The sequence below is a fragment of the Gracilinanus agilis genome, chromosome 3, assembly GCF_016433145.1.
Source record: "Gracilinanus agilis isolate LMUSP501 chromosome 3, AgileGrace, whole genome shotgun sequence".
Lineage (NCBI taxonomy): Eukaryota > Metazoa > Chordata > Mammalia > Didelphimorphia > Didelphidae > Gracilinanus > Gracilinanus agilis.
The window spans coordinates 265,769,586-265,794,609 of NC_058132.1; the positions used below are offsets into that span (position 1 = coordinate 265,769,586).

The following is a 25,024-nucleotide window of genomic DNA, read 5'->3' on the forward strand; positions in this document are numbered from 1 at the left end:
GAGAGGGGCAGGGGAGCAGCTCTGCCTGAGTCTCTCTGCCTTTTTTGTAACAAAGTCTGTGGGGCAGGAGGGGAGGAATGGCCATGTGCCCACAGAGAGTGCTCTGTGTACCATCTTTGGCACTCATGTTATAGGTTTGCCATCACTGCTATATTCAATCTAAAATATTTGGGAATCTCTCTGCCAAGACAAACATAGTAATTATATGAAAATAAATACAAAACACTTTTCACACAATTAAAACTAGATTTAAACAACTGGAAAAACATTAATTGCTCATGGGTAGGATGAGCTAATATAATAAAAATGACAATCCTACCTAAATTAATTAACTTATCTGGTGCCATACCTATCAACTACCAAAAAACTATTTTATAGAACCAGAAAAAATGACAATCAAATTCATCTGGAAGAACAAAAGGTCAAGAATTTCTCTGGAACTAATGAAAAAAAAAAACACAAAGGTTGGCAGCTTAGTGGTACTAGATCTTAAACTGCACTACAAAGCTGTAATCATCAAAACAATCTGGTACTGGCTAAGAAATAGAAAGGTGGATCAATGAATCAAGGGAAATGATCTCAGCAATCTTGTGTTTCATAAAGCCAAGGATCTCAGCTTTGGGGATAAGAATTTGCTATTTAACAAAAACTGCTAAGAAAATTGGAAAACAGTATAGCAAAAATTATGCATGGATCAACATCTCATACCATATACAAAGATAAGAAGAAAATGGGTATATGATTTATTCCTAAATGGTGATATTAGAAGTAAATTAGGGGAACATAGAATAGTTTATTGTGAGATCTAGGGAGAAGGGAAACATTTATGACAAAAATTGATAAAGAACATTTCAAGATAAAATGAATAATTTTGATTGTTACAGTTAAAAGGCAACCAAGATTAGAAGGGAAACAACAAACTGGGAAAAAATTTTATAGCAAATTTCTCTGATAAAGGTCTCATTTCTTAAATATATAAATAACTAAGTCAAATTTATAAGAAACCAAGGCATTCCCTATTTGATAAAAGGTCAAAGGATATGAATAGGCAGTTTTTAGAGGAAGAAATCAAAGCTATCAATAATCATATGAAAAAATGTTCTAAATCCCTCTTGATTAGAGAAATGCAAATTAAAACAACTCTGAGATACCACCTTATACCTAATATACTGGCTAATGTGGCAGTAAAAGAAAATAATAAATGTTGGACAGGGTGTGGCAAAATTGGGACACTACTACATTGCTGGTAGAGTGAATTGATCCAATCATTCTGGAAGACCATTTGGAATTAAGCCCAAAGAGCTTTAAAAGAATGCATATCTTTTGATCCAGCAATATATCTATATCCCAAAGAGAGTTTTAAAAATGGGAAAGGACCTGTTTGTATAAAATTATTTGTAGCTGCACTTTTTGAAGTGGCAAAGAAATAGAAACTAAAGGGTTGTTGTGGCATATGATGGTAATGGNTATATATATATATTATATACATATATAACATATGTATATAATATGTATATACATATATATATAAACTAAGTCATTATAAGAATATAAGTCATTCCCCAATTGACAAATAGTCAAAGGATAAGAATAAGTAATTTTCAGATAAAGAAATCAAAGCTATCAATAATCATATGAAAAAAATATTCTAAATCCTCTTGATTAGAGAAATGCTAATTAAAACAACTATAAGGTACCACCTCAAACCTATTAGATTGACCAATATGACAGTAAAGGAAAATCATAAATCTTGGAGGAGATATGGTAAAATTCGGACACTAAAACAATGCTGGTGGGATTCTGAACTGATTCAACTATTCTGGAGGGCAATTTGGAATTTTGCCTAAGGGACTATAAAATAATGCATACTCTTTTATCCAGTAACATCACTACTAGGTCTGTATCCCAAAGAGATTTTTAAAAATGGAAAAGGACCTACTTGTACAAAAATATTTATAGGTGCTTTTTTTGATATGGCAAAAAAAATTGGGAATTGAGGGAATGCCCATTAATTGGATATGGCTGAACAAAGTGTGATATATTGTGCTGTAAGGGATGAAAAACAGGACAATTTCAGAAAGAGGTAGGAGATTTGGCAACTGAGAAGTGCAATCCAATTCAATCCAATGCATGTAGCCCCCTGGGGGAACCCAGGAATAATACTCCTTCTACTACACTGGTGGAACTGAGCCCAATTTATGGACAAGATCGCCAAAAAAGCAACCTAAAATGTGTAAAAGACAAAGAAAATATCTAACCCTGGAAAACTATTTTAGCAACAAGGAAGATTAAAATGTAAAGTTAGAAGAAGACAGCAAAGCCAAAATAGATATGTGTAAAGCCTTAAAGGTAAATTGAAAGGATGTTGGCCCCAAAATGAACTCCTGGAAAGGCTCCAAAAAAGGATTATAAAACAAATAAGAGAGGTAAAAGAAAAATTTCAAGAAGAAATAAGAGACATAAATATTGAAGTACAAAACCTCAAGCAAGAAAACAACTTCTTAAGAAAGGAAGTACAAAACCTTAAGAAATAAAATGCTTCCTAAAAATTAGAATTGGCAAATGGAATCTAATGTAACATAAAACAACAAGAAACAATAAAACAAATTTAAAAGAATGAAGAAAGAAAAAAATCTGAAACATCTTACTGGAAAACAATTGACCTGGAAAATATATCCAGGAGAGATCGCTTAAGTATCACTGTAATGCCTAAAAGCCATGATAAAAAAAAAAAAAACCTGAACATCATATTGCAAGGAATGATCAGGAGGAATTGCCCTGATATTCTTGAAGGAGAGGGGAAAGTAGAAATTGAAAGAATCTACTGATCACCTCAAAAAAAATTTTTTTTAATCCCAGAGCTATCATAGCCAAATTACAGAACTCCCAGCTCAAGAGAAAATACTTGAAGCAGCCAGAAGAAAACAATTCCAATACCATGGAGCCATGGTCAGGATTATATAGGACCTAGCAGCTTCTATGTTAAAGGACTGGGAGGTAGGGAATATGATATTTTGCAAAGCAAAGAATCTAAGTCTAGAACCAAGAATCACCTACCCAGTCCTATCCCTAAAAATAATATATAACTTTATTAGGGAAGTTTAAAGTGTTTTATGACTTCTGATGGGGGAAATCTCAGCATGGTAGAGTGGAATGGGCCCTGGATTTGGAAACAAAAGACCTAAAGTCTAATACAAGCTACTTATTACCTATGTGACTGGTCAATTTGCTTCCTTTCTCTTGGACTCAGTTTCTTCATCTATAAAATGATTAGGTAGGAGGGGCAGGGGAGAAGATAATATTTTGGGTTCCTTCCAACTCTAAATCTATGATCCTAAAACCTGAGGAGTGGGAGCAATTTAGGATTAGTGACCAGAGAAATTATCCCATGTACAGGTGACTCCATGAACAAAATCATGGAAGTCAGAATGCAGCACACATATGGGAAACAAATTTGCATACATGCATTTTTGTAGCACAGTTTGGCTGGATTCCAGATCACATGGAAAGGTAATTTATAGCCAGGTATTCGGAAGATTAGACAAGCTTTTCTCTATCAGCAAATGGGAACCATTCTAAGGCTCTGAAAGGGGTCATGCCAAATTTATGTATGAGGAAAATTATTTTGGCATTGGTAAGGAAGAGGCTTGGGGAGCCCTAGAGTAGAGGCAGGACATTCTAGTGCAGTGGTTCCCAAACTTTTTTGGCCTACCATCCCCTTTCCAGAAAAAATATTACTTAGCCCCCTGGAAATTAATTTTTTTAAAAATTTTAATAGCAATTAATAGGAAAGATAAATGCACCTGTGGCCATCACCACTCTCCTGGATTGCTGCAGCACCCACCAGGGGGTGGTAGCACCCACTTTGGGAATCACTGATCTAGTGGGTTGCTATTATAATGGTCAGGATGGATGTTTAAAAAGGTCTGTACTAATATAGTGACAGTAAAAATGGAGAAAAGAAACAAATAGGAAAGATTTTGTAGAGTTAGAATTGATAGCAACTGGTAATTGGATTTTAGAGTTTAGGGAATCATAAAATCATAGGGTTGGAGCTGGAAGGGACCTTAGAAGTCATCTGTTCAGTTCTCTCATTTTGTAGATGAGGAAATTGAGGCCCAGCACCATTTGAAGGAAGAATTAAAGGTAATAAAATTACACATTTATATAACTCTTTAAGGTTTTCAAAGCAATTGACATACATTATCTCCTTTGATCTTGCCAATTGGATTATAAACTTTTTGAAGGAGAGACTATGACCTTTTTTTGTATGCCTAGGTGCTTAATAAATGTTTATTAATTGATTGGTTGATGATTAATCTTTGAGGTGTGTGTTCCTTTCACTAGTTTACAGATCAGGAAAATGAGGCTCCAGAAGATTAAGTGATTTGCCTAGGGTCACACAGTTTGTAACTGAAGGTTAGATTTGAACTCAGATCTTCCTGATTCCAAGTCCAGAAGCCTATATGTAATGCAACACTGCTTCTATGTTAATATAATTCCTAACATAGGAGTCTGATTGAATGATAATATCTTTGATAGAAACTGCAATCAGTAGAAGGAGCATGTTTTGGCAAAAATACAGGCTGGCTTCCAGAAAGATGTGGGTTTGAAATTGAGAAGAGAGGTCAGATCTGAAAGTAAACCTTTGGGAGTAGTTTGTATACAGGTATATCCAGTGTAGGAAACTGCCAGGGAAAAGGATGCAGAAAGAGAATAGGGAAGATGAAACAATCTTGAGGTAATATAAGATGATGATAAGCCTGCAAAGGACACCAAAAAAGAGCAGTTAATAACATAATAGTTAGCATTTATGTAGCTCTTACTAGGTGCCCAGCACTATTGCTGTTTTACAAATTTTATCTTATTTGATCTTCACAACAAACCTATGGGTCAGATGCTATTATGATTTCTCTTTTACAGTTGAGGAAACTGAGGCAAAGTTGAAGTGACTTGCTTAGAGTCATACAGATTAGTGTCTGAGGCTGGATTTGAACTCGGATCTTCTTGACTCTAGATCCAACCTTATTGCTTCCTAACTGTCAAGATAGTAGAAATTCCAGGAAGCGAAAGAAAAGGATATCAAGCAGGGGAATAGTAGAGACCTGATCCTATGCAAATATGTGTTCAATAAACACTCCATTCATTCATTAACCCTAATCAGCTTCTTCACAAGTCTCCTTTTAGCTCAGATGAAGATGCTACAAATCCAGTAAAGTTACTCAATAAATATTGGCTGTCTAGTTGAAAGACCTTATTTTTCTTTCTTCCCCTTTTAACATAAAATAGGGAGGTCACATAGTAAAGTAGTACTCCATGAGTCAGAAGACATTTTGGTGCCCCAGGGGGACCGGAAGTAAGGACTTTGGGTGTACTTGGGTTTAGAAGGGAGCTTAGTTTACCTTCCTCACCTCCGGGAAGGAAAGTTTGGGACTGTATGAGGTAGGGGAAGAGAGATTACAGTGTTGCTCCTGTCTGTACCTCTACTGTCTTCCCCACCCCAAAAGCCAAGAATTTCTGGGATGGGATAGGCAACTGGCCCACCTCCTCTTTCTCCTCCCATCCCAAGCTGGAGAGGGTAGGGCGGGGAAAAAACCTTTGCGACCTTCTAGTACCCTAGTCCCGAGTTGGTGGGGGCGGAGAGATAGGCGGGGATCTCCTCCTCCATCCATCTGCCTGAGGGTGTGGGTAACCGGGGTGTCGAGGTTGGAGGATTTGGGAAGGGAAGACGAAGAGTAGGAGTGAGGGGTGGGGGGGAAAAGAGAGCAAAAGGGAGTTGTCAGCCTAGCTACTACTACTGCTCGGTTCGGAGCTCGTCTGGAGGTGTTTTCCCGTGGTGGCTCAGTTAGGGTCTAGCAAGGGGAGGAGGAGGCGGAACGATGAGGGGGCAGTGGAGCAATCAGTGGTTAGCGTTGCCCCCGCTGCTGTCCCTGCTGCTGCTGCTGTTGCAGGGGCAAGGTTACAGCTGCCTCGAGAACCCGTTAAAGTTGACTGAGGAACGGGTCAGCCAGTTGCTGGGTAAGTGCAGCCAAGTGGCCTAGGATGGTAATCGGACGCCGTGCAAAGTCGGGGGGGAGGGGGGGGAAGTGAAGAGGAGAGCGCTGGGTTGGGGAGTGGGTGGGGGAAATAAGGAAGAGATTTTGCTAGGGCTTTGGTAACCCAGTTTGGGGAGAAAGAAAAACTTTCATGCTCTTGGGTCTGATTGGGTGGAGAGATTGGGCAGATGCGCCCATCCTGCTCCGCTCCGCCCCTTCTCTCCAGGGAGCAGACCAGACTTTAGGCTTGTTTTGGGAAACTTTTGCTCGGCTGCTTCTAAGGATTGGGGGCCGATCTGATCATTCCTAGATGAGATTAGAGCTTCACTTTTGCACGTGAATTTTGGGCGAAACAACTGGGGAACTTGAGTCTGCAGTTTGGAGAAAGAGGAGCCTTTATCCTGTTTGGGGGAAAAAGAAAAAAGAATGAAGTCCTGACTGGAATTTTATGATGGAATCTTATCTCTGCCCCACCCGTGTCACCAACTCGCTGTGTGACCTTAGGCAAGTCACGTAGTATCTGTGCCTGTTTTTTTTCCTCATTCATAAATATAAGGAGCCTGGTTAGATTGTCTCTAAAGTTTCTTTTCCACTTTACACTCTGTGAAACCTGTGAAATCTAAGTGACTATAAAGGTGTGGCACACAGGTATGCAGATGTGCAATATGGTAAACCTGCTTTGATATTTCTTTGAAATCAGATTTTCTCATCATCTCTTTTGCTTCTCCCTTTGGAAGAACTAGGCTTCGAACAAACAAACTCCCTTGGGCAGGGCAGCTGTTTTAGGTGCTTATTCCCTTCCTGGATTAACTCTGCGGTGTTCCCTCTCCTGCATCTTGAATACTCTTCTCTTTGCCCTTATTCAAAAATCCTGGGCCCTTTCTCCTTAAGTGCAGCCATCCCAGGGCGGTATATTCATTCCCATTGGCTTCTTGCCCTGAGTTTAGGTTACTGCAGAGAGTCCTACAGTTGTCTAAATCTGTTCCTTCTAGATGTCTTTGATAAGATTCCGTTGGAATGTAGTGTGCTATGTCTCCAGAATGAGTGGTTTTGCCCCTTACTAATTATGTAACTTGGGGCAAATTGATCCATAATCGACAAACATTTCTTAAGTGCTTTCTAGGCAGCAAGCTCAGTGTTAAACTCTAGAGATAGAATTTTAAAAAGCTTTTTTCTGCCCTCAAGGAGCATACATTTATATCATAATAATAGCTAGTATTTATATCATGCTTTAAGCTTTGCAAAGAACTTTACAGATCAACTAATTTGATCGTCATAAGAGTTGTAGGATGTAAGGGTCATTGTTATATCCATTTTACAAATGAGGAAACTGAGGGTTTGGAACTCAGAAAACTGAGTGTTTTGCTCAGGGTCAAATGGCATCTGAGATGGGATTTGACCTCAGCTTTTCTTAATTCCAAATCCACCAATTTACGCACTGTGCCACCTAACTGCCTTCTCTTGGAGGAGACATTTACATTAGTAGGCATTTATAAATGACATGCAGCATAGGTAGAAATAATCCTAAAGCATTTGGCAAGCTGAATCACATGACTCAATCTTGGTGCCTTCGTTTGTAAAATGAAGGCTCCTTCTAGCTCTAAATTTGTGTTCCTATGAATAAGCATAGCCTGCCTAAATGCCTTAATGGATTCCTGAAAACTAGATTCTAGACAAAATGATGTTTGGAGAAGAAGGGAATTCCTTAGGAGCAATGTTATAGAAATCTGCCTAGTCATTTAAAAAAAAACAAACAAAACACTTACTTTCTGCTTTAGAACCAATATTATGTAAGGCAGAAGAATGGTAAGGACTAGGCAATGGGAGTTAAGTGACTTGCCCAGGGTCACACAGCTAGGAAGGGTCTGAGGCCAGATTTGAACCTAGGAACTGGCTCTCAATCCACCGAGTCACCCATCTAGCAGTTTTCTTTAGCCAAACTTATGACTTCATCAGTTTATGTCAACTCTAGGTAAGGAATCATCACTAAGAATGCAATTGGCATCTTCTCTGCAACCTATAGTATCAGTGTTAACTAGGACAATCATAGGTTACATGTCCTGCTTAAATGTGTATGGTAAATATCTATCAAAGGAGAGACTTGGGACCAGGTCTTTCTGACTCTGAAGTTAGCCCTCTATTTGCTTTGCCAAGCTGTATAAATGAAAGAATGAATGAATGAATGAAATAGCATTTATTTAGTGATTACTATGTGTTAAGCACAGTTGGTACCAACAGAAAAAGTGAGATAGCCTCTCTGCACCTGGGGATTTCTTACTCCAATTGAGGGGAGACAACACAGAAATAAAAGTTCATCTGTAGGGAAGATAGAAAGCCCTGCAAGTCCTAAAGGTTCATAAGTGAATAGATGACAAAGTTAAAGTTCCATTCCTTAGGTTACGTGAGTAAGTCAGGTGATAGAGCTGGGGCAGTGATGGGCAAACTTTTTAAAGAGGGGGCCAAAGGAAAGGAAATGCTCATCTGTCAGTCTGTTTCTAAGGCAACTCTTTCCAAATTTCATTGTATTGTATTCTACTCATTGTATTCGTCAGATTAGGAATAATGTTGTGGGGGGGCCAGATAGAACATTTCAGGGGGCCACATCTGGTCTGCGGGCCATAGTTTGCCCATCACTGAGTTAGGGGAATTCAGGGACTAGAAAACAAGGAATATAGCAGTGATTCCCAAACTTTTTTGGCCTGCCGTCCCCTTTCCAGAGAAAATATTACTTAGCCCCCTGGAAATTAATTTTTAAAAATTTTAATAGCAATTAATAGGAAAGATAAATGTACCTGTGATCATCACCACTCCCTGGATCGCTGCAGCACCCACCAGGGGCGGTAGCGCCCACTTTGGGAATCACTGGCATATAGTAAGGCTGGAGGAGATTAGAGATAATAACAACAGGGTAGATGGTAAGCCTAATGGTCCTCTCTCTCACTTGAAGGAATAGACTCCCATTTCGCCTTTTGGGCAATCGAGCAGCCCAGGGGAGCAGATGATGCGTGAGGAGGAAGAGGTCAAAAAAGTGATTACAATGGCATCTGGCATTCAGAGACCTCCTTAGCCTGGACAGCTGCATATCCAGAATGTCCCAAACATCCTAGTAAAGTTTTAAGCTATTCTAAAACTTTACTAAGACATTTGAGACATCCTGTAATTTTCTTCCCCCAAAATATGATGTATAACCTTTGCAGAAAGCCTTTCCATAGGACTTCTGGAAAATATTCACTCACACTCTCAAGGTCAGAGCAGTTATAATGAAGTAGCATTATATAAAGCCACCATGCTATAATGAGGTCAATCCCTAATAATGTGTTAAATGGCTTAAAGACTGTGACACTGTGTAAAAGTTAACCCACAATGAATGGCATGATCCCTTCTCACTAAGAATCTAAGGTCTAATACTTATTCTTTATTTAGTCATCTAGATATCTGTTCCAGGTTTTATAACCTAAACAAGGCACACAGAGCCAGTGGGATAGAGAGTGAAAGGCTTAGAATCCAGATAACACAAAGAAACTGAAAATCTGTGGTTCTGACTCTTTTACCTATATTGTTATCAACAAATTAATAACTCTTTGTTTTTTTTCTGACTGGACCATCTACTTTCAGTGAGAAAACTCCCTGTCCCAATGTGAATCAGCAGCTGTTTGACTACTGATAATTTTAGCTTCCTGAGAGATTGAGTGATCTAGACACATACGGTCAAATGGGCAATATGTGCCAGAGGCAATACGTGAGTCCTAGTCTTGCTGACTCTTAGGCATGTTCTCTGTCCCCCAATGGGTTCATAACCAAAAGGAATTCTCACTATAACATACCCTAGATGTGGTTGTCCAGCTTTTGATTAAAAGCCTCCTAGGATGGGGCACCCACTTGGAGGAAGCTCATTCCACTTTAGAACAATTCTTATTTTGGGATGTTTTCCCTGATGTCAGTCCTAAATTTATCCCTTCAAAACTTCTACCTATCATTCCTTTCCTCTTCCTTGGCCAAGTAAAACAAGTCTAATTCTATGTTCAAGCACTGATGATATTGAGTTCAAATTCCACCTCAGATGTTATATGATCCTGAGTAAATCACTATTTTCTGAGCTGCAAAACCCTCATTTTTCTCATCTATAAAATGGATATAACAATAATACTTACCTCATGGGACTCTTATGAGGATTAAATGAGACGATTGCAAACCTTAAAGCATTATATAAATGCTAACTATTATTATAATGTAACTGTATGCTCCTTGAACGCAGAAAAATGTTTTTAATTATATCTCCATTACCTCCAGATATTGCTTCATCTGACAGCACTTCAACTATCTGAACGTGTCTATCTCAATCCCCCTACAATTTCTCTTCTCTTGGATAAATATCCCCAGTTTCTTTAACTAATTCTCATGGGATTTGGATTCAAGGTCTTTTGCCATACTAGTCGTCCTTCTCTGGACACTCTCCAGTGTATCAATTTTCTAATACTTCAGGTGAGGTCAGATGAAGGCAGAGTATAGTGGGATGATCACTTTCTTGTTCCTGAAAGTGCTGCTTCTCTAAATATAGCCCAAGACTGATTGGCTTTTTTTAGCTGCTGTGCCACATTGCTGACTCAACGTGAGCTTGCAGTCCACTAAAACCTGCAAATCTTTTTTTAGACAAGCTGCTAATTAATCATGCCTACCTCATCTTGTGTTTTTTATTAAACAATATGGTTTTACTATTCACTTTCATATTATTTCCTTTATTATGGAATTTTACCTTATTAGATTTAGCCTACTCCTCAAGCCTGTCACTATCTTCTTACATCCTGATTGTCACTATTACTTCTGGTTTTGCATCATCTACAAATCTGATGAGCATGCCATCTCTTCCCTCACCTACATTACTGATATTTTTAAATAACGTGAGGGCAAACATAGACCCTTTGTGTATGTATTCCACTATAAATGTACATTAAATGCATGAACAACATGTTGCTATTAAATCACTAGCTCTTTGAGCCATCTGTGGATGTATTGGAGCCAACACTAAGGGAATGGGGTTGGGGAAATGGGGGAAAAGAGCAGGGCAGGGAAGGACCAGTTATTAAATTTTTATTGTGAGGATTTACACCTTGGAAATATGCAATTCCTAAAAATCAAGGTTTGATTTATTGTTTTATTGATTCTTTTCACTTAAGAAAGTTTTAATGAGGTAAGTTAAACTTCAAAGTGTGTCATGTCTATTTATTTTTGGTGGAAGGATGATTATTAAACATTTACCATCACATTCCAGAATTATTCTATCAGCTTGGACTCTCATTGTGTTATCATCTGCTCTACCACTCTTTATATTGTCCATAAGAATTGTATATTCCTTAAGAAAGGCTTTGCTGAAATCCAGGTAAACTATACCTCTGTCTTTCCCCTAACCATGTTAGTAACCCTATAAAAAATGGAAATGACATTATTCAAACATGAGGTGTTCTTTTTTCCCCAAACTCTTTACCTTCTGTCTTAGAACTGATACTAAGTTTGGGTTCTAAGGTAGAAGAGTGGTAAGGGCTAGGTAATTGGGATTAACTGACTGAGGTTAGATTTGAACCCAGGTCCTCCCAAACTCCAGGTCTGGGTCTCTATCCATTGAGCTACCTAGCTGCCTCTAAATATGATATATTCTTTTGTTTGTTTGTTTTGTGTTGTGTATATTTTATTTTTTTACAGTTATTTTAAATGTTATTTTTCCTCCAGTTACATGTACAGTTTCCAACATTTTCTGGAGAATATTAAGTCTCAAATTCTCTCCCTCTATGCCCCCCACCCAACCCAGTGAGATGGTAAACAATCTTATGTTGAGTTTACATGTGTAGTCATATAAAACATTTTCTCACATTAATCCTTTTGTGGAAGGAAGCTCAAACAAAAAATTATGAAAGAAAGTAAAAAATGTTTGCTTTGGTCTGGATTCAGACTCCATCAGTTCTTTCTCTGGAAGCAGATGGCATTTTTTTTTATCATGAGCCCTTTGGTATTGTTTTGGATCATTGTATAGCTGAGAATAGCCAGGTTATTCATGTTCGTTCTGTATGATGTGTTTTTGATGGAGTTATGCTGACCTTTTATTATCACAACTTCACTTTGGAGATATTCAACAGCCCATCTCTATTTTTTTTAACTCTATCTTCTGTCTTAGAATCCATACTAAGTATTGGTTCCAAGGCAGAACAGTAAAGATGAGGCAACTGAGGTTAACTGACTTACTCAGATTTCCACAGCTAGGAAATCTCTGAGGTCAAATTTGAACCCCTGGACCTCCTATCTCATGGCCTGGCTTCCTATCCAATGAGCCACTTAGTTTTCCCTAGCCATTTCTTTAATGATTTGTTCTAGAATTTTCTGAGTAATCTAAGTCAAATTTGCTGACCTATAATTGCAGATTCTATTCTCTTCATTTAAAAAAAAAATCAGGACAATATTTGACCTTTCTTATACCTCCCTTATTTTCTATGATCAGTCATTGATTCAGACAACTAGCATGTTACACACTAGCTATATGCCAAATACTATATAATTTTGCAAATATTATTGATGGTAGTTCAACAATCATATCTGTCAGAAAACCTGAGGTGTATTTCCTCCAGGCTAGATCCCTTGAATTCATCCAGGGTAACCAGATGCTTTCTTTCTGTCCTCTTACTAATCTTAAATTGTCATCTCCTCATTGGCCATTTTTCTTTTTTTCTTTTTTTTTTTTTTTTGTTCTCTCATTCTCAGTACAAAATTTTGCCAGAGAGCAAAGCAAAATAAAAATTGGGCAACTTTTTCTTCTCTCTGTTGACAGGTTTCATCCTTTTGTCAAAGCCAAGCAAAGTCCCATCCCCTGTTTGATCTTCTTTTTCTCCCAGTAGAGCTTTCAAAACACCCTTTTGGTCATTTTTACTTTCTCTCATTAACTCCAACTCATTCTGAGCATTATCATACCTGACACTATTTTACAGGACTGTGCTAGTCATATTCATTCTCATTTACCCAGATGCATTTCCATCAGTCCATTTCTTTTCTTTTTTTTTTTTTAAGTCTTTCCTTCTGTTTTAGAGTTAATATTAAATATTGGTTGCAAGGCAGAAGAGCAGTAAGGGCTAGGCAATTGGGATTAGGTGACTTGCCCAGGGTCCCACAGCTAGGAAGTATCTGAGGTCAAATTTGAAACCAGGTCCTCCAGACTCCAGGCTTGACTCTGTCCACTGAGCTACCTAGTCTCTCCATTTCTTTTTAAAATCTTTAGTTGATTGGTAAACTATTTGTATGTCTACATAATTCTCTTCAGAAAAAAAACCCAAACCATTTCTGCTTTCATTGCCATTGTTTCCCTTATATCTTCAGAAGTATGTCACACTTCTTCTAATCCTGATTATTTCCATGGCAAACAGATCTCTTTCCTATATTTCTGCCATTACATTTTATTTGCTTTTTGACCTATGATTTCATCAGGGTAGGGAACAACTAACATGCACTCTCCCTCCTGTACCATGCAAATCACTCCCTTAGAAAATTGTCTGGGTTACTGAGATGTTCAATGGCCCATAGCTAGAGTCTGAGCTATGTGTCAGAGGAAAGAAAGCCTGGATATAATAAATGTTTATTGAATTTAATAGGGGGAAGTAAGGTCATTGGTTAGTCCAGTAGGCACAACTGTCTCTCAGGCTACCATTTTACTGTTGGTCGTAGATCCCTGAGGGGAAGAGAAAAGAGGAAAAGAACAAGCAGTTATTAAGTGCCTATTATGTGTCAGGCACTGTACTAAGCACATTAGAATGATTTCCTCATTTGATCTTATTGGCTATCACCTGTTTCCTCTTGATTACAGTTTGAAATATCTGCTTTGATATAATATTCAGTTAGGTGACAACTTGGTTAAGAACACTCAATTTGAGGTCAGGAAGACTGGAGTTGAAATCTTGCCTGGGACACTTGCTAATTTTGTGTCCCCTGGATTAGTCACTTAATTTTTCAGCCTCAGTTTCCCCATATGTAAAATGAAGATAATAATAGCACCTACCTCACAGTATTCTTGTGAGGATCAAATGAGATAATGGACATGAAGTATTTTGCAAACCTTAAAGTACCATAAATACTACTGCTGCTGCTGCTGCTGCTCCTCCTCCTCCTCCTCCTCTTCCAATAATTTATATTAAATAAGTAGATTTCCACCTTCCTCTAGGTGGCTGGATTCCTTAAGAAAATTTCAGTAGGGACTGCTAGGTAGCACAGTGTGACCCTGGGCAAGTCACTTAACCTCAGTTGCCTAGTCTTACTAATCTTCTGCCTCACCATTACTTAGTATTGATTTCAAGATGGAAAGTAAGGGTTTATTAAAAAAGAAACTTCAGTAGTGGAAGGGTCCTTGGAGACCATCTGGTTGAATCCTTTTAACAGATGAGAAAACCAAGATTGAGAGGAAGCCATAAGTTAGTCAAACTGAAATTCATGTGTAAATAATGGCAGAATGATAACACTGGTGTTTTGTCTTAACCTCCAGCAGTTTTACATAGTAGAAGTATGAGGTGGAGGAAAGAATATTGGATTTGAAAGTAGAAGACCTTGGTTTAAAACCTACCTCTGCTAATTATTGCCTGCGTGACCTTGGGCAAAGCTCCTTTACTTCTCTGTGCCTCAGTTCCCTTATCTATAAAATCAGAAGGTGGGAGACATATAAGACCTCTTCTTGCTCTAAATCTATGACTCCTGCCTCATTAGTGATGTTGATGGTGTGAATACTACCAAGCCAAGTAGAGGTAGGCATGGCAGCGATAGTACTTAAGCCTCCTCATTTCTCATCTGGCTTCACTCATTTTGGATTTCTTTGACTTCATCACCACACCTCCATCATTGGGAAACCTCCTATTCCTGCAAGATCCAGGTACCCTTCAGGGACTCAGACTTCATCAATACTCTTTCTCCTTTGATTAGAGGGGGGGAGCTATGAACTCTTCAACTGCCATTTAAGGAGATGACCCAGGACAGATATCTCCTCACATCCCCACTGGCTGCACTCATGATTTCTTTGACTTCCCTCTTTTCGTTCCCTCCCCCTTTATGGTTTTCTTGGATGGGTTATTTTCCTCCATTAGATTATAAGCTCCTTATCAACAGGGACTGTCTTTTTTGTTTTTATATCCCTACTACTTTGCATACTAGGTGGTGCAGTGGATAAGTATGGAGCCTAGAGTTCTGAGTTCAAATTCAGCCTCAGACACTAATTGTGTGACTCTGAGTAAGCCACTTAACCCTGTTTGCTTCAGTTTCCTCATCTGTAAAATAATGTTTGCTAAGAAAACTCCAGATGAGATCATGTAGAGTAGGACATGATTGAAATGACTTAATAATAGCAAATAAATATTTATTGACTAATGAATTCCATATCAATCAATATGTAGCATATAATATTAAAAAATCCATTCACACTATCTTTCTCATAAACTATAAGGACATATCAGATACTAGACTGAGAGTTACATGCTAGGCAATATGACAAATACTATTATATCGCATTAAAAAAATCCTTACCTTCCATCTTAGAATCAATTCTATGTATTGATTCCAAGGCAGAAGAGCAGTAAGGTCTAGACCAGTGATTCCCAAAGTGGGCACCACCACCCCCTGGTGGGTGCTGCAGCGATCCAGGGGAGCTGTGATGGCCACAAGTGCATTTGGGGGCATTGAGTAACTGTAAGGGAATGGTGATAGTATGTGACAGGGGGCGCTAAGTAATATTTTTTCTGGAAAGGGGGCGGTAGGCCAAAAAAGTTTGGGAACCACTGGTCTAGACAATGGGGATTAAATGACTTTACAGGGTCCCACAGCTAGGACATGCCTGAGGCCAGATTTGAACATAGGACTTCCTGTCTCCAGGCCTTCCTCTCAAAACATTGAGCCACCTAGCTGCCTCATACATTTTTAACAATTAAAAAAATTTCTATGGTCAAAGATGCAAAATGTTCCAGGTGAATATTCTATTCATTCAAGAATCCAAGGATTAGAAAGCTATGGCCAAAGATAACCCGAACAACTGATTTCTTTTGACAAATGGATATTACCCACCCCTTTGCTCTTTCTTCTATGAAGAACTATTCTCCTTCCTTTACTCATGATTCAGGTATCGTCAGAGCATGCTCTTTCTCTTGTTCTAACACAAGGCAGAGCTTGAACCTTATTTTCCCCAATTTCAACCAAATGGAAAGGTGCCAGAAATCAATCTCTCTCTCTGTCTCTCTCTATCTCTGTCTCTCTGTCTCTGTCTCTGTCTCTCCTCTCTTTCGTTCTCTAACACACATACTAACAATTTTTTACTATGGCCATGTTCTCTATTTATTGATAGTCTCTTACTTAAAATGATTTCTGTAGTGAAATATGGTCTTGAGGTCTCAGATTTGCTACAATACAATATGGTTTTTCCTTAGTTCAGTGTCTAATCCCAGAGTTTAAAATCTAAAGCTTTGATCTTCATTAGTGATCTATCCCTGGAAAACTAACCCATATTAATCAAGCTTGCAAAATCTTATTTGAAAACCAGAATTTCAGTTTGTGCTTACAATTCTACACCTACTTGTTTGACCTTGATTTTCTAACTTAACCTCTTTGAGCATCTCTTGATATATAAAATGAGAGGGTTGAACTAAATGGCCTCTAAGGTTGCTTCCAGATCATAATTTATACTACTGTTCCAAAGGGTAGAAAATTGTACCATATTCTGAGAAAAGGAAGAAATAGAACTGACCTCTTTCCTACTGGAGATAAAGTACAAATTGTAACATCCATGATATTAAGTGGGGTGAAACTGCCTCATAGAATTCCACAGGACCCCCCAGAACTCCAGGAGAGGGGGCAGTTGGGACAGTTAAGAATATGGATATATAAGCCAGGACACCCAGCTGGCAATTCACTCTTTTTGGGGTTCAAGGGAGGCTGGGAAGAAAGGTAGGATTGCTCTTTTTATTAGCTCATCTCTGATCTCAGGGAGCAGGGAGTTACTTTGCTGTTTACTCCATACAGACTAAACCAGGCTGTGTGCCCTGGGAAAAATACCTCACATGCAATATCTCAATTTATCTCTAATTTAAATAGATCTTCAATCAAGATTACCCTCACCATCTTAAACTTAATAATATTAGATTAAGAGAAAAGTTAGTTTGTGAGGGAGATAGAAGTTAAGTTAGTCAAAACACAATGTGTTTCCAAAAAGTTTCTTGAAGATATTAGGTAGCTTACCTCACCCTCAACTCTAAAATTTACCTTCCCTTTCCCTGTTTTCCTGAAATTAATAAATCCCTTCCCTTGTTAAGTTTGAGAGCCTGTGTGAAGTTATTCCAGGGTTATACCAACCATTAGCATACATTACCTGAGCAAAATCTTCATCCAAGCAAGCACTGGAACAGCTGTTAATCAGAGAGTAAGTCTGCTGTATTTAGAAGGCATCTTGAACCTTTAACTATCTTAGGGTTCAGGGGAATAATCTTTAACAGTGGAAGTTTCTAATCTCAGTGGGATTATTGCCTGTCTACCAATTTAGCCCTGGATTAGCCAAGCCTAAACAGCCTCCATTTCTTGATCTAAAGGGGATTCAGTTAAAACTGTTACCCCTTCTGCTTCAATTGTCTCAGGAGGGGGAGGAGAAAGAATTCTATTGATTCTCACCCCTCCTCCTTGCTAGGATAGCTAGCTTGAGCTTTTGCTTTGACTCCATTACCAATTGTTACCAATTTGAATCAATCTTACAAAATACAAGTAATTGCAATAGGCAATATTAGACATTGACTAGGATAGCTAGCTTGAGCTTTTGCTCTGACTCCATTACCAATTGTTACCAATTTGAATCAATCTTACAAAATACAAGTAATTGCAATAGGCAATATTAGACATTGACTACATTAGAGGCTGAACAAAGTCCTCTCCATATGGAATCTAAAAAAGAAAGGTTGTTATCAATAGGAGCTCAATGAGGGCCACATTGAAAAGGATTTTTGAGTTGAACTTTGGAGAGAGGTAGGAATTTAGCAGAGGGAAGCAGGATACTTCAGTGATAGGAAGTAGTATTAAAAAGTTATGTAGGGACAACTAGGTGGCCCAGTGAATTGAGAACCAGGCCTAGAGACAGGAGGTCCTGGGTTCAAATTTGACCTCAGACACTTCCTAGTTGTGTGACCCTGGGTAAGTCACTTAACTCCCACTGACTAGCTCTTACCATTCTTCTTCTTTGGACCCAATAAACAGCATCAATTTTAAGATGAATGGTAAGGATGTTTTTTAATTATGGAAGCTGGAAAAAACACCATATTCCTTCCAATCCCTAAAACTCATAAATCAGATATCATCCTCAACTCCTCTCTCTCCAATCAGTTGCTGAGTTCTTTCTTTGATCACTTTGTAATATCTCTCCAATACATTCCCTTGTCTTCTCTGACACTGCTATTACTTATGTGCAAGCATCCATCACCTCATGCCTAAATATTACAAAAGCCCTCTGGTTGGTCCCTTTTTCTCAGGTCTTTTCCTAATCCGGTCTATTCTCCAATCAATTGTCAGAACTGACTTTCCTAAAGCATAGGTTTCATCACAGCCCCTTCATATTCCCACATTAGGAAGGTCAAGCATCCAAATATTTTGTAAAATATGCCCATTCCATATTTTGAGTCTATCGCCTCTCTATCAAGAAGTAGCTTTAATCATCAGTTCTCTGGAATCATAGTTACTCATTGTATTGATAAACCAGGTTCTTAAATTAAGAAAGATTATCTAGCTTTAGTAGGAAGGATGCAGTGAAGAATGATTGAGAGAGTAGAGGCAGGAAGCCCTATTAAGAACCTAGTACAGTAGTATAGGTGGATATTAATGAACATATGTGCCAGCATGTTGGGAATAGTTATAGAAAGGGAAATGTGCATGTGAGACATGTCTTTATTGTTCCCCAAAGCATTTGATAAATGATTGGATATGAAAGTTTAACTTCAATGGTCTTCAGTTTTCTCTTCTATAAAACAGAGCAATTAAACTAGATTAGACTCTATTTCCCAAACTATTCTGTCCTATTTTGGACTTATTTGGAATTCTCCATTGTGCTCCCAGAACTCAGCATTGGAAAACATCATCATGTTGCAAGATCCAGTGAGCTCCATTTTGTTGTTGTTCAAATTGTTTCGATCATGTCAAGTCATGTCCTACTTTTCATGACCACTTTTGAGGTTTTCTTGATAAAGTCTATAAAATGGTTTCCCATTTCCTTAACCAGCTTATTTTACAGTTGAGGAATGAGGCACATGGGATTAAGTGATTTGCCTAGAGTCACACAGCTAATAAGTGTGAGGCAGGATTTGAACTCAGGAAGATGAGTCTTCCCGATGCCAGGTTCCTCACTTTATCCACAGTATCACCTAGCTACCCCCTTCATGGGGGGGAGCTAGTGAGTCTTGTTATTCATTTTGTTAACTTTGTAACTCATACCTTATCAGTACTCTTTGCCTCTCTAATTGAAGGGTAGATTCACGAACTCCCAAATCTGCATTTATAGAGGGGCTCCAGGCCAACCGCATCTTCATTTTCCACTTAGCTCTAATCTCTTTTTTTTTTTAATTTCTTTGGACTACTCTATCATTCCTAAATGATATTCATTGCTGGATGCCTTCTCTCCACCCCCGCTTTTCAGCTTTCTATTATGTTTTGCTTTCTCCTGTTAGATTGTAAACTCCTTTGAGGGTAGATAATGTTCTTTTTCCTATAAGTATCCCCAGGGCTTAGAACAGTACCAAATACATAGAAGATGGTTAATGGATGTTAATTGGTTGACTAGCACATTTCTGAGGTCTCTTCCAATTCTTAGACTTTGGCAGTATGGTGACAGAAAAGGAAGCAGAAAGAATCAAAGACATATCAAGGTTTCAGACATGTCAGACAGAATGTGAAAATTGGGAGATCTTGGGCAAACAGTGAAGTCAGGAAGAGTTTCTGTGAGAGGAAAACAGTAAGTTCAATATTTAAACTATGAATCTATTGAGTTTTATGAAGTTTTTGCTTACATGAGACAACGGATCAGTATTTAGAGAGCATTTTGCAACATAAAAATGGCCAAAATTGGCAAATAGGTAGCAAAAACAATGAATTAAAATACCCACTTCTTCTTCTTGGGGCTGCATTCCCAAATAAAGGCACCTGACTGTGCTACCCTCCTCAAAGCTCTATTTTGGATTTACTGCACCAAATGAATTGTCATAGGTGCAAAAAAAAAAGTTCTACTGACAGCTCTGAAGTTTGAAGAGCCAGTTAAGGATATCCCATAGGTAAACAATCTGGTCTAGAATGTAGAAGATCAATCAGACCTAGAAACATAATTTTTCCGAGACATCTGTGGATAGGTAGCAGTTGAAGTCCTGATGAAACTGCTAAAGAAGAAAGTAAGAAAGAGAAGAAAAGAGAGCCAACTACCTTAATTGGGGTAGGGAGATGTTGAAGATCCATTGAATAAATCCAACTCAAGACATCATCCTTCTTGTGTCATTGGTCCTCTTTGAAAATGAAGAATGGACAACAATAACAGTGGAAACAAAAAAGACGGAGGTAGGAAAAGAAATGCTAGAGTCTGTTGTTTTGCGCATCCTATAGGAGAGAGTGCTCAGTATCTTCACATCCTACTGAGGAGTCCAGAGAATTAGGACCTACCAAAAGTCATTTCATTTGGCCCTAGTGTAGAGTAGAAAAAACATTCAGGGAAATGGGATTTGAATGTCAGTTTTGCTGCTTACAATTGGCATGACAATGGACAAGTCACTTGACTTCTGTGACTTATGATTTCTAAGGGCCCTTTCAGTTGTAAGTACTGTGATCTGATCATTCAGGAGTTTAGAAGTCCTTGATAACCATTGAGAGAGAGCAATTTCACTTGAATAATAATTAAATAATAGTATTCATTTAGCACTTACTGTGTGCCAGACATGGTGTTAAAACATTTTACAAATATATCAATTGACCTTCATAATAAACACTGGACTGTAAGTTATTATGTGTTATTATCCTCATTTTACAGTTGAAGAAATGAGGCAAGCAGGGATTAAGTGACTTGTCCAAAGACACATAACTAGTGAGTATCCAAGACCTGATTTGAGATCAGATGATTCCAGGTCCAGTACTCTATCTGTTGCATCACCTGACTTCTGCAGTCAATAAGCAAGTTCTAAATCCCTTGCTAAGTAAGCTCTGAGAAGTCAAAGATACTCAGGGAAAAGCAGTATCTCCTTGTTTTCTCTCTATCACTCTGTGACCCACTGTCCCCCCTTCTACTTAAACCAGGAGGAGGGAATATATTGGTAATTTAAAAGGAAGTCATGGTAACAAAAATTATTGATAAACCTTTTTTATGGAAATGATCTATTTATATACGCTAAAACATTATATATTATTCTGTTACCTAGCTCCAATTAGTGTGAATAATGAATTATGTTAAATGGTTGTATTATTTGAAGTTATAAAAGGAACAGGGAGAAGTTCTTCAATAATATAAACAAACACCAGGGAAAGAGAAAGGATTTAATTAATAAAATTAATTTGATGTCAGAAAAACATGGAAAGAATTGCAAGTATATATAGTTTCATCATTTTATTTTTTATTTTTCTTAGCTATTAACATTTCTTTTTTAACATTTAATGATATTTATTTTTTAGAAAAGTTAACATGGTTACATGATTGATGCTCTTACTTTCCACTTCATCCCTGCCCTCCTTCCCCCCCCCCCCCCCCATAGCCGATGCACATTCCACTGGTTTTAACATGTGTCCTTGATTAAGACTTATTTCCAAATTGTTGATAGTTGCATTGGTGTGGTAGTTTCAAGTCTACATCCCCAATCATGTCCGCCTCAACCCATGTGTTCAAGCAGTTGCTTTTCTTATATGTTTCCACTCCTGCAGTCCTTCCTCTGAATGTGGGTAATGTTCTTTACCATAAATCCCTCAGAGCTGTCCTGTGTCATTGCATTGTTGCTAGTACAGAAGTCCATTACATTCTATTTTACCACAGAGTATTGGTCTCTTGTACAATGTTCTTCTGGCTCTGTTCCTTTCACTCTGCATCAATTCTTGGAGGTCTTTCCAGTTCACATGGAATTCCTCCAGTTTATTATTCCTTTGACCGCAATAGTATTCCATCACCAGCATATACCACAATGTGTTCAGCCATTCCCAAATAGAAGGGCATACCCTCATTTTCCAGTGTTTTGCCACCACAAAAAATGCAGCTATAAATATTTTCATACAGGTTTGTTTATCTATGATCTCTTTGGGGTACAAACCCAACAATGGTATGGCTGGATCAAAGGGCAGGCATTCTTTTATAGCCCTTTGAGCATAGTTCCAAATTGCCAGCCAGAATGGTTGGATCAATTCACAACTCCACAAGCAATGCATTAATGTCCCAATTTTGCCACATCCTCTCTAGCATTCATTACTCTCCCCTTCTATCATTTTAGCCAATCTGCTGGGTATGAGGTGATATCTCAGAGTTGTTTTGATTTGCATTTCTCTAATTATTAGAGATTTAGAACACTTTCTCATGTGCTTATTGATACTTTTGATTTTTTTATCTGAAAATTGCCTATTCATGTCCCTTGTCCATTTATCAATTGGGGAATGGCTTGATTTTTTTATACAATTGATTCAACTCCTTGTTTATTTGAGTAATTAGACCCCTGTCAGAGTTTTTTGTTATAAAGATTTTTCCCAATTTGTTGTTTCTCTTCTGATTTTGGCGGCATTGTTTTTGTTTCCACAAAAGCTTTTTAGTTTGATATAATCGAAATAATTTATTTTACATTTTGTAATTTTCTCTAATTCTTGCTTGGTTTTAAAATCTTTTCTTTCCCAGAGATCTGACAAGTATACTATTCTGTGTTCACTTAACTTATTTATAGTTTCCCTCTTTATATTCAAGTCGTTCACCCATTCTGAATTTATCTTGGTGTAGGGTATGAGATGTTGATCTAAACCTAATCTCTCCCATTTTGTTTTCCAATTTTCCCAGCAGTTTTTGTCAAACAGTGGATTCTTGTCCCAAAAGTTGGACTCTTTGGGTTTATCATACACTGTCTTGCTGACGTCACTTACCCCAAGTCTATTCCACTGATCCTCCCTTCTGTCTCTTAACCAGTACCATACCGTTTTGATGACTGTTGCTTTATAGAATAGTTTAATATCTGGTACTGCTAGGCCACCTTCCTTCACATTTTTTTCATTATTTCTCTTGATATTCTTGATCTTTTGTTATTCCAAATGAACTTTGTTATAGTTTTTTCTAATTCAGTAAAAAATTTTTTTGGTAGTTTGATAAGTATGGCGCTAAATAGGTAAATTAATTTGGGTAGAATGGTCATTTTTATTTTGTTAGCTCGTCCTACCCAAGAGCAGTCAATGTTTTCCCAATTGTTTAGGTCTAGTTTTAATTGTTTGGAAAGTGTTTTGTAGTTGTTTTCATATAATTGCTGTGTTTGTTTTGGTAGATATATTCCTAAGTATTTTATATTGTCTAGGGTGATTTTAAATGGTATTTCTTTTTCTACCTCTTGCTGCTGTGATGTGTTGGAAATATATAGAAATGCTGATGATTTATGTGCATTTATTTTGTATTCTGCAACTTTGCTAAAGTTGTTGATTATTTCTACAAGCTTCTTAGTTGATTCTTTAGGATTTTTCAAGTAGACCATCATATCTGCATATCTGCAAAGAGTGATAGCTTAGTCTCCTCATTGCCTATTTTGATAACTTCAATTTCTTTTTCTTCTCTAATTGCTACTGCTAGTGTTTCTAGTACATAATAATAGAGGTGATAATGGGCATCCTTCTTTCACTCCTGATCTTACTGGGAAGGCTTCTAATTTATCCCCAATGCATATGATGCTTGTTGATGGCTTTAGGTATATACTGTTTATTATTTTTAGGAAAGGTCCTTCTTTTCCTATACTTTCCAGTGTTTTCAATAGGAATGGGTGTTGTATTTTGTCAAAGGCTTTTTCAGCATCTATTGAGATAATCATGTGATTTTTGTTTGTTAGCTTGTTGATATGGTCAATTATGTGGATGGTTTTCCCAATGTTGAACCATCCTTGCATTCCTGGTATAAATCCCACCTGATCATGGTGGATGATCCTCTTGATCACTTGCTGGAGTCTCTTTGCTAGTATTCTATTTAAGATTTTTGTATCTATATTCATTAGGGAGATTTGTCTGTAGTTTTCTTTCTCTGTTTTTGATCTCCCTGGCTTTGGAATCAGTACCATACTTGTGACGTAAAAGGAATTTGGTATGGCTCCTTCTTTGCTTATAATATCAAATAATTTGTATAGTATTGGGATTAGTTGCTCTTTGAATGTCTGATAGAATTCACTTGTAAATCCATCAGGCCTTGGAGATTTTTTCTTAGGGAGTTCTTTGATGGTTTGTTCAATTTCTTTTTCTGATATGGAATTATTTAGGTATTCTATTTCTTCTGCTGTTAATTTAGGCAATTTATATTTTTGTAAATATTCATCCATATCACCTAGATTGCTATATTTATTGCCATATAATTGGGCAAAATAGTTTTTAATGATTGCCTTCATTTCCCCTTCAGTAGAGGTGAGGTCTCCCTTTTCATCTTTGATACTCTCCATTTCATTTTCTTCTTTCCTTTTTTTATTAGATTGACGAGTACTTTGTCTATTTTATCTGTTTTTTCAAAATACCAGCTTCTAGTCGTATTTATTAATTCAATAGTTCTTTTAATTTCGATTTTACTAATTTCTCCCTTGATTTTTAGTATTTCTAATTTAGTTTTCATCTGGGGATTTTTAATTTGCTCACTTTCTAAATTTTTAAGTTGCATGCCCAATTCATTAATCTCTGCCTTCCCTAATTTGTTAATATATGTACTCAAGGATATAAATTTCTCCCTGAGTACTGCCTTGGCTGCATCCCACAGAGTTTGGTAGGATGTCTCATCA

At 37.7% G+C, this 25,024-nt stretch overlaps 1 protein-coding gene across 1 annotated transcript in view; it reads left to right on the forward strand.

The window, feature by feature from the left end:
• Nucleotides 1–5,879: 5,879 nt before the first annotated feature.
• PLA2R1 (phospholipase A2 receptor 1) overlaps nt 5,880–25,024 on the forward strand; it is a 177,301-nt gene continuing 158,156 nt past the window's right edge. Inside the window, exon 1 of the mRNA XM_044666572.1 lies at nt 5,880–6,018. Within this exon, the coding sequence (XP_044522507.1) occupies nt 5,880–6,018 (139 nt within the window). The remainder of the gene's footprint in view (nt 6,019–25,024) is intronic.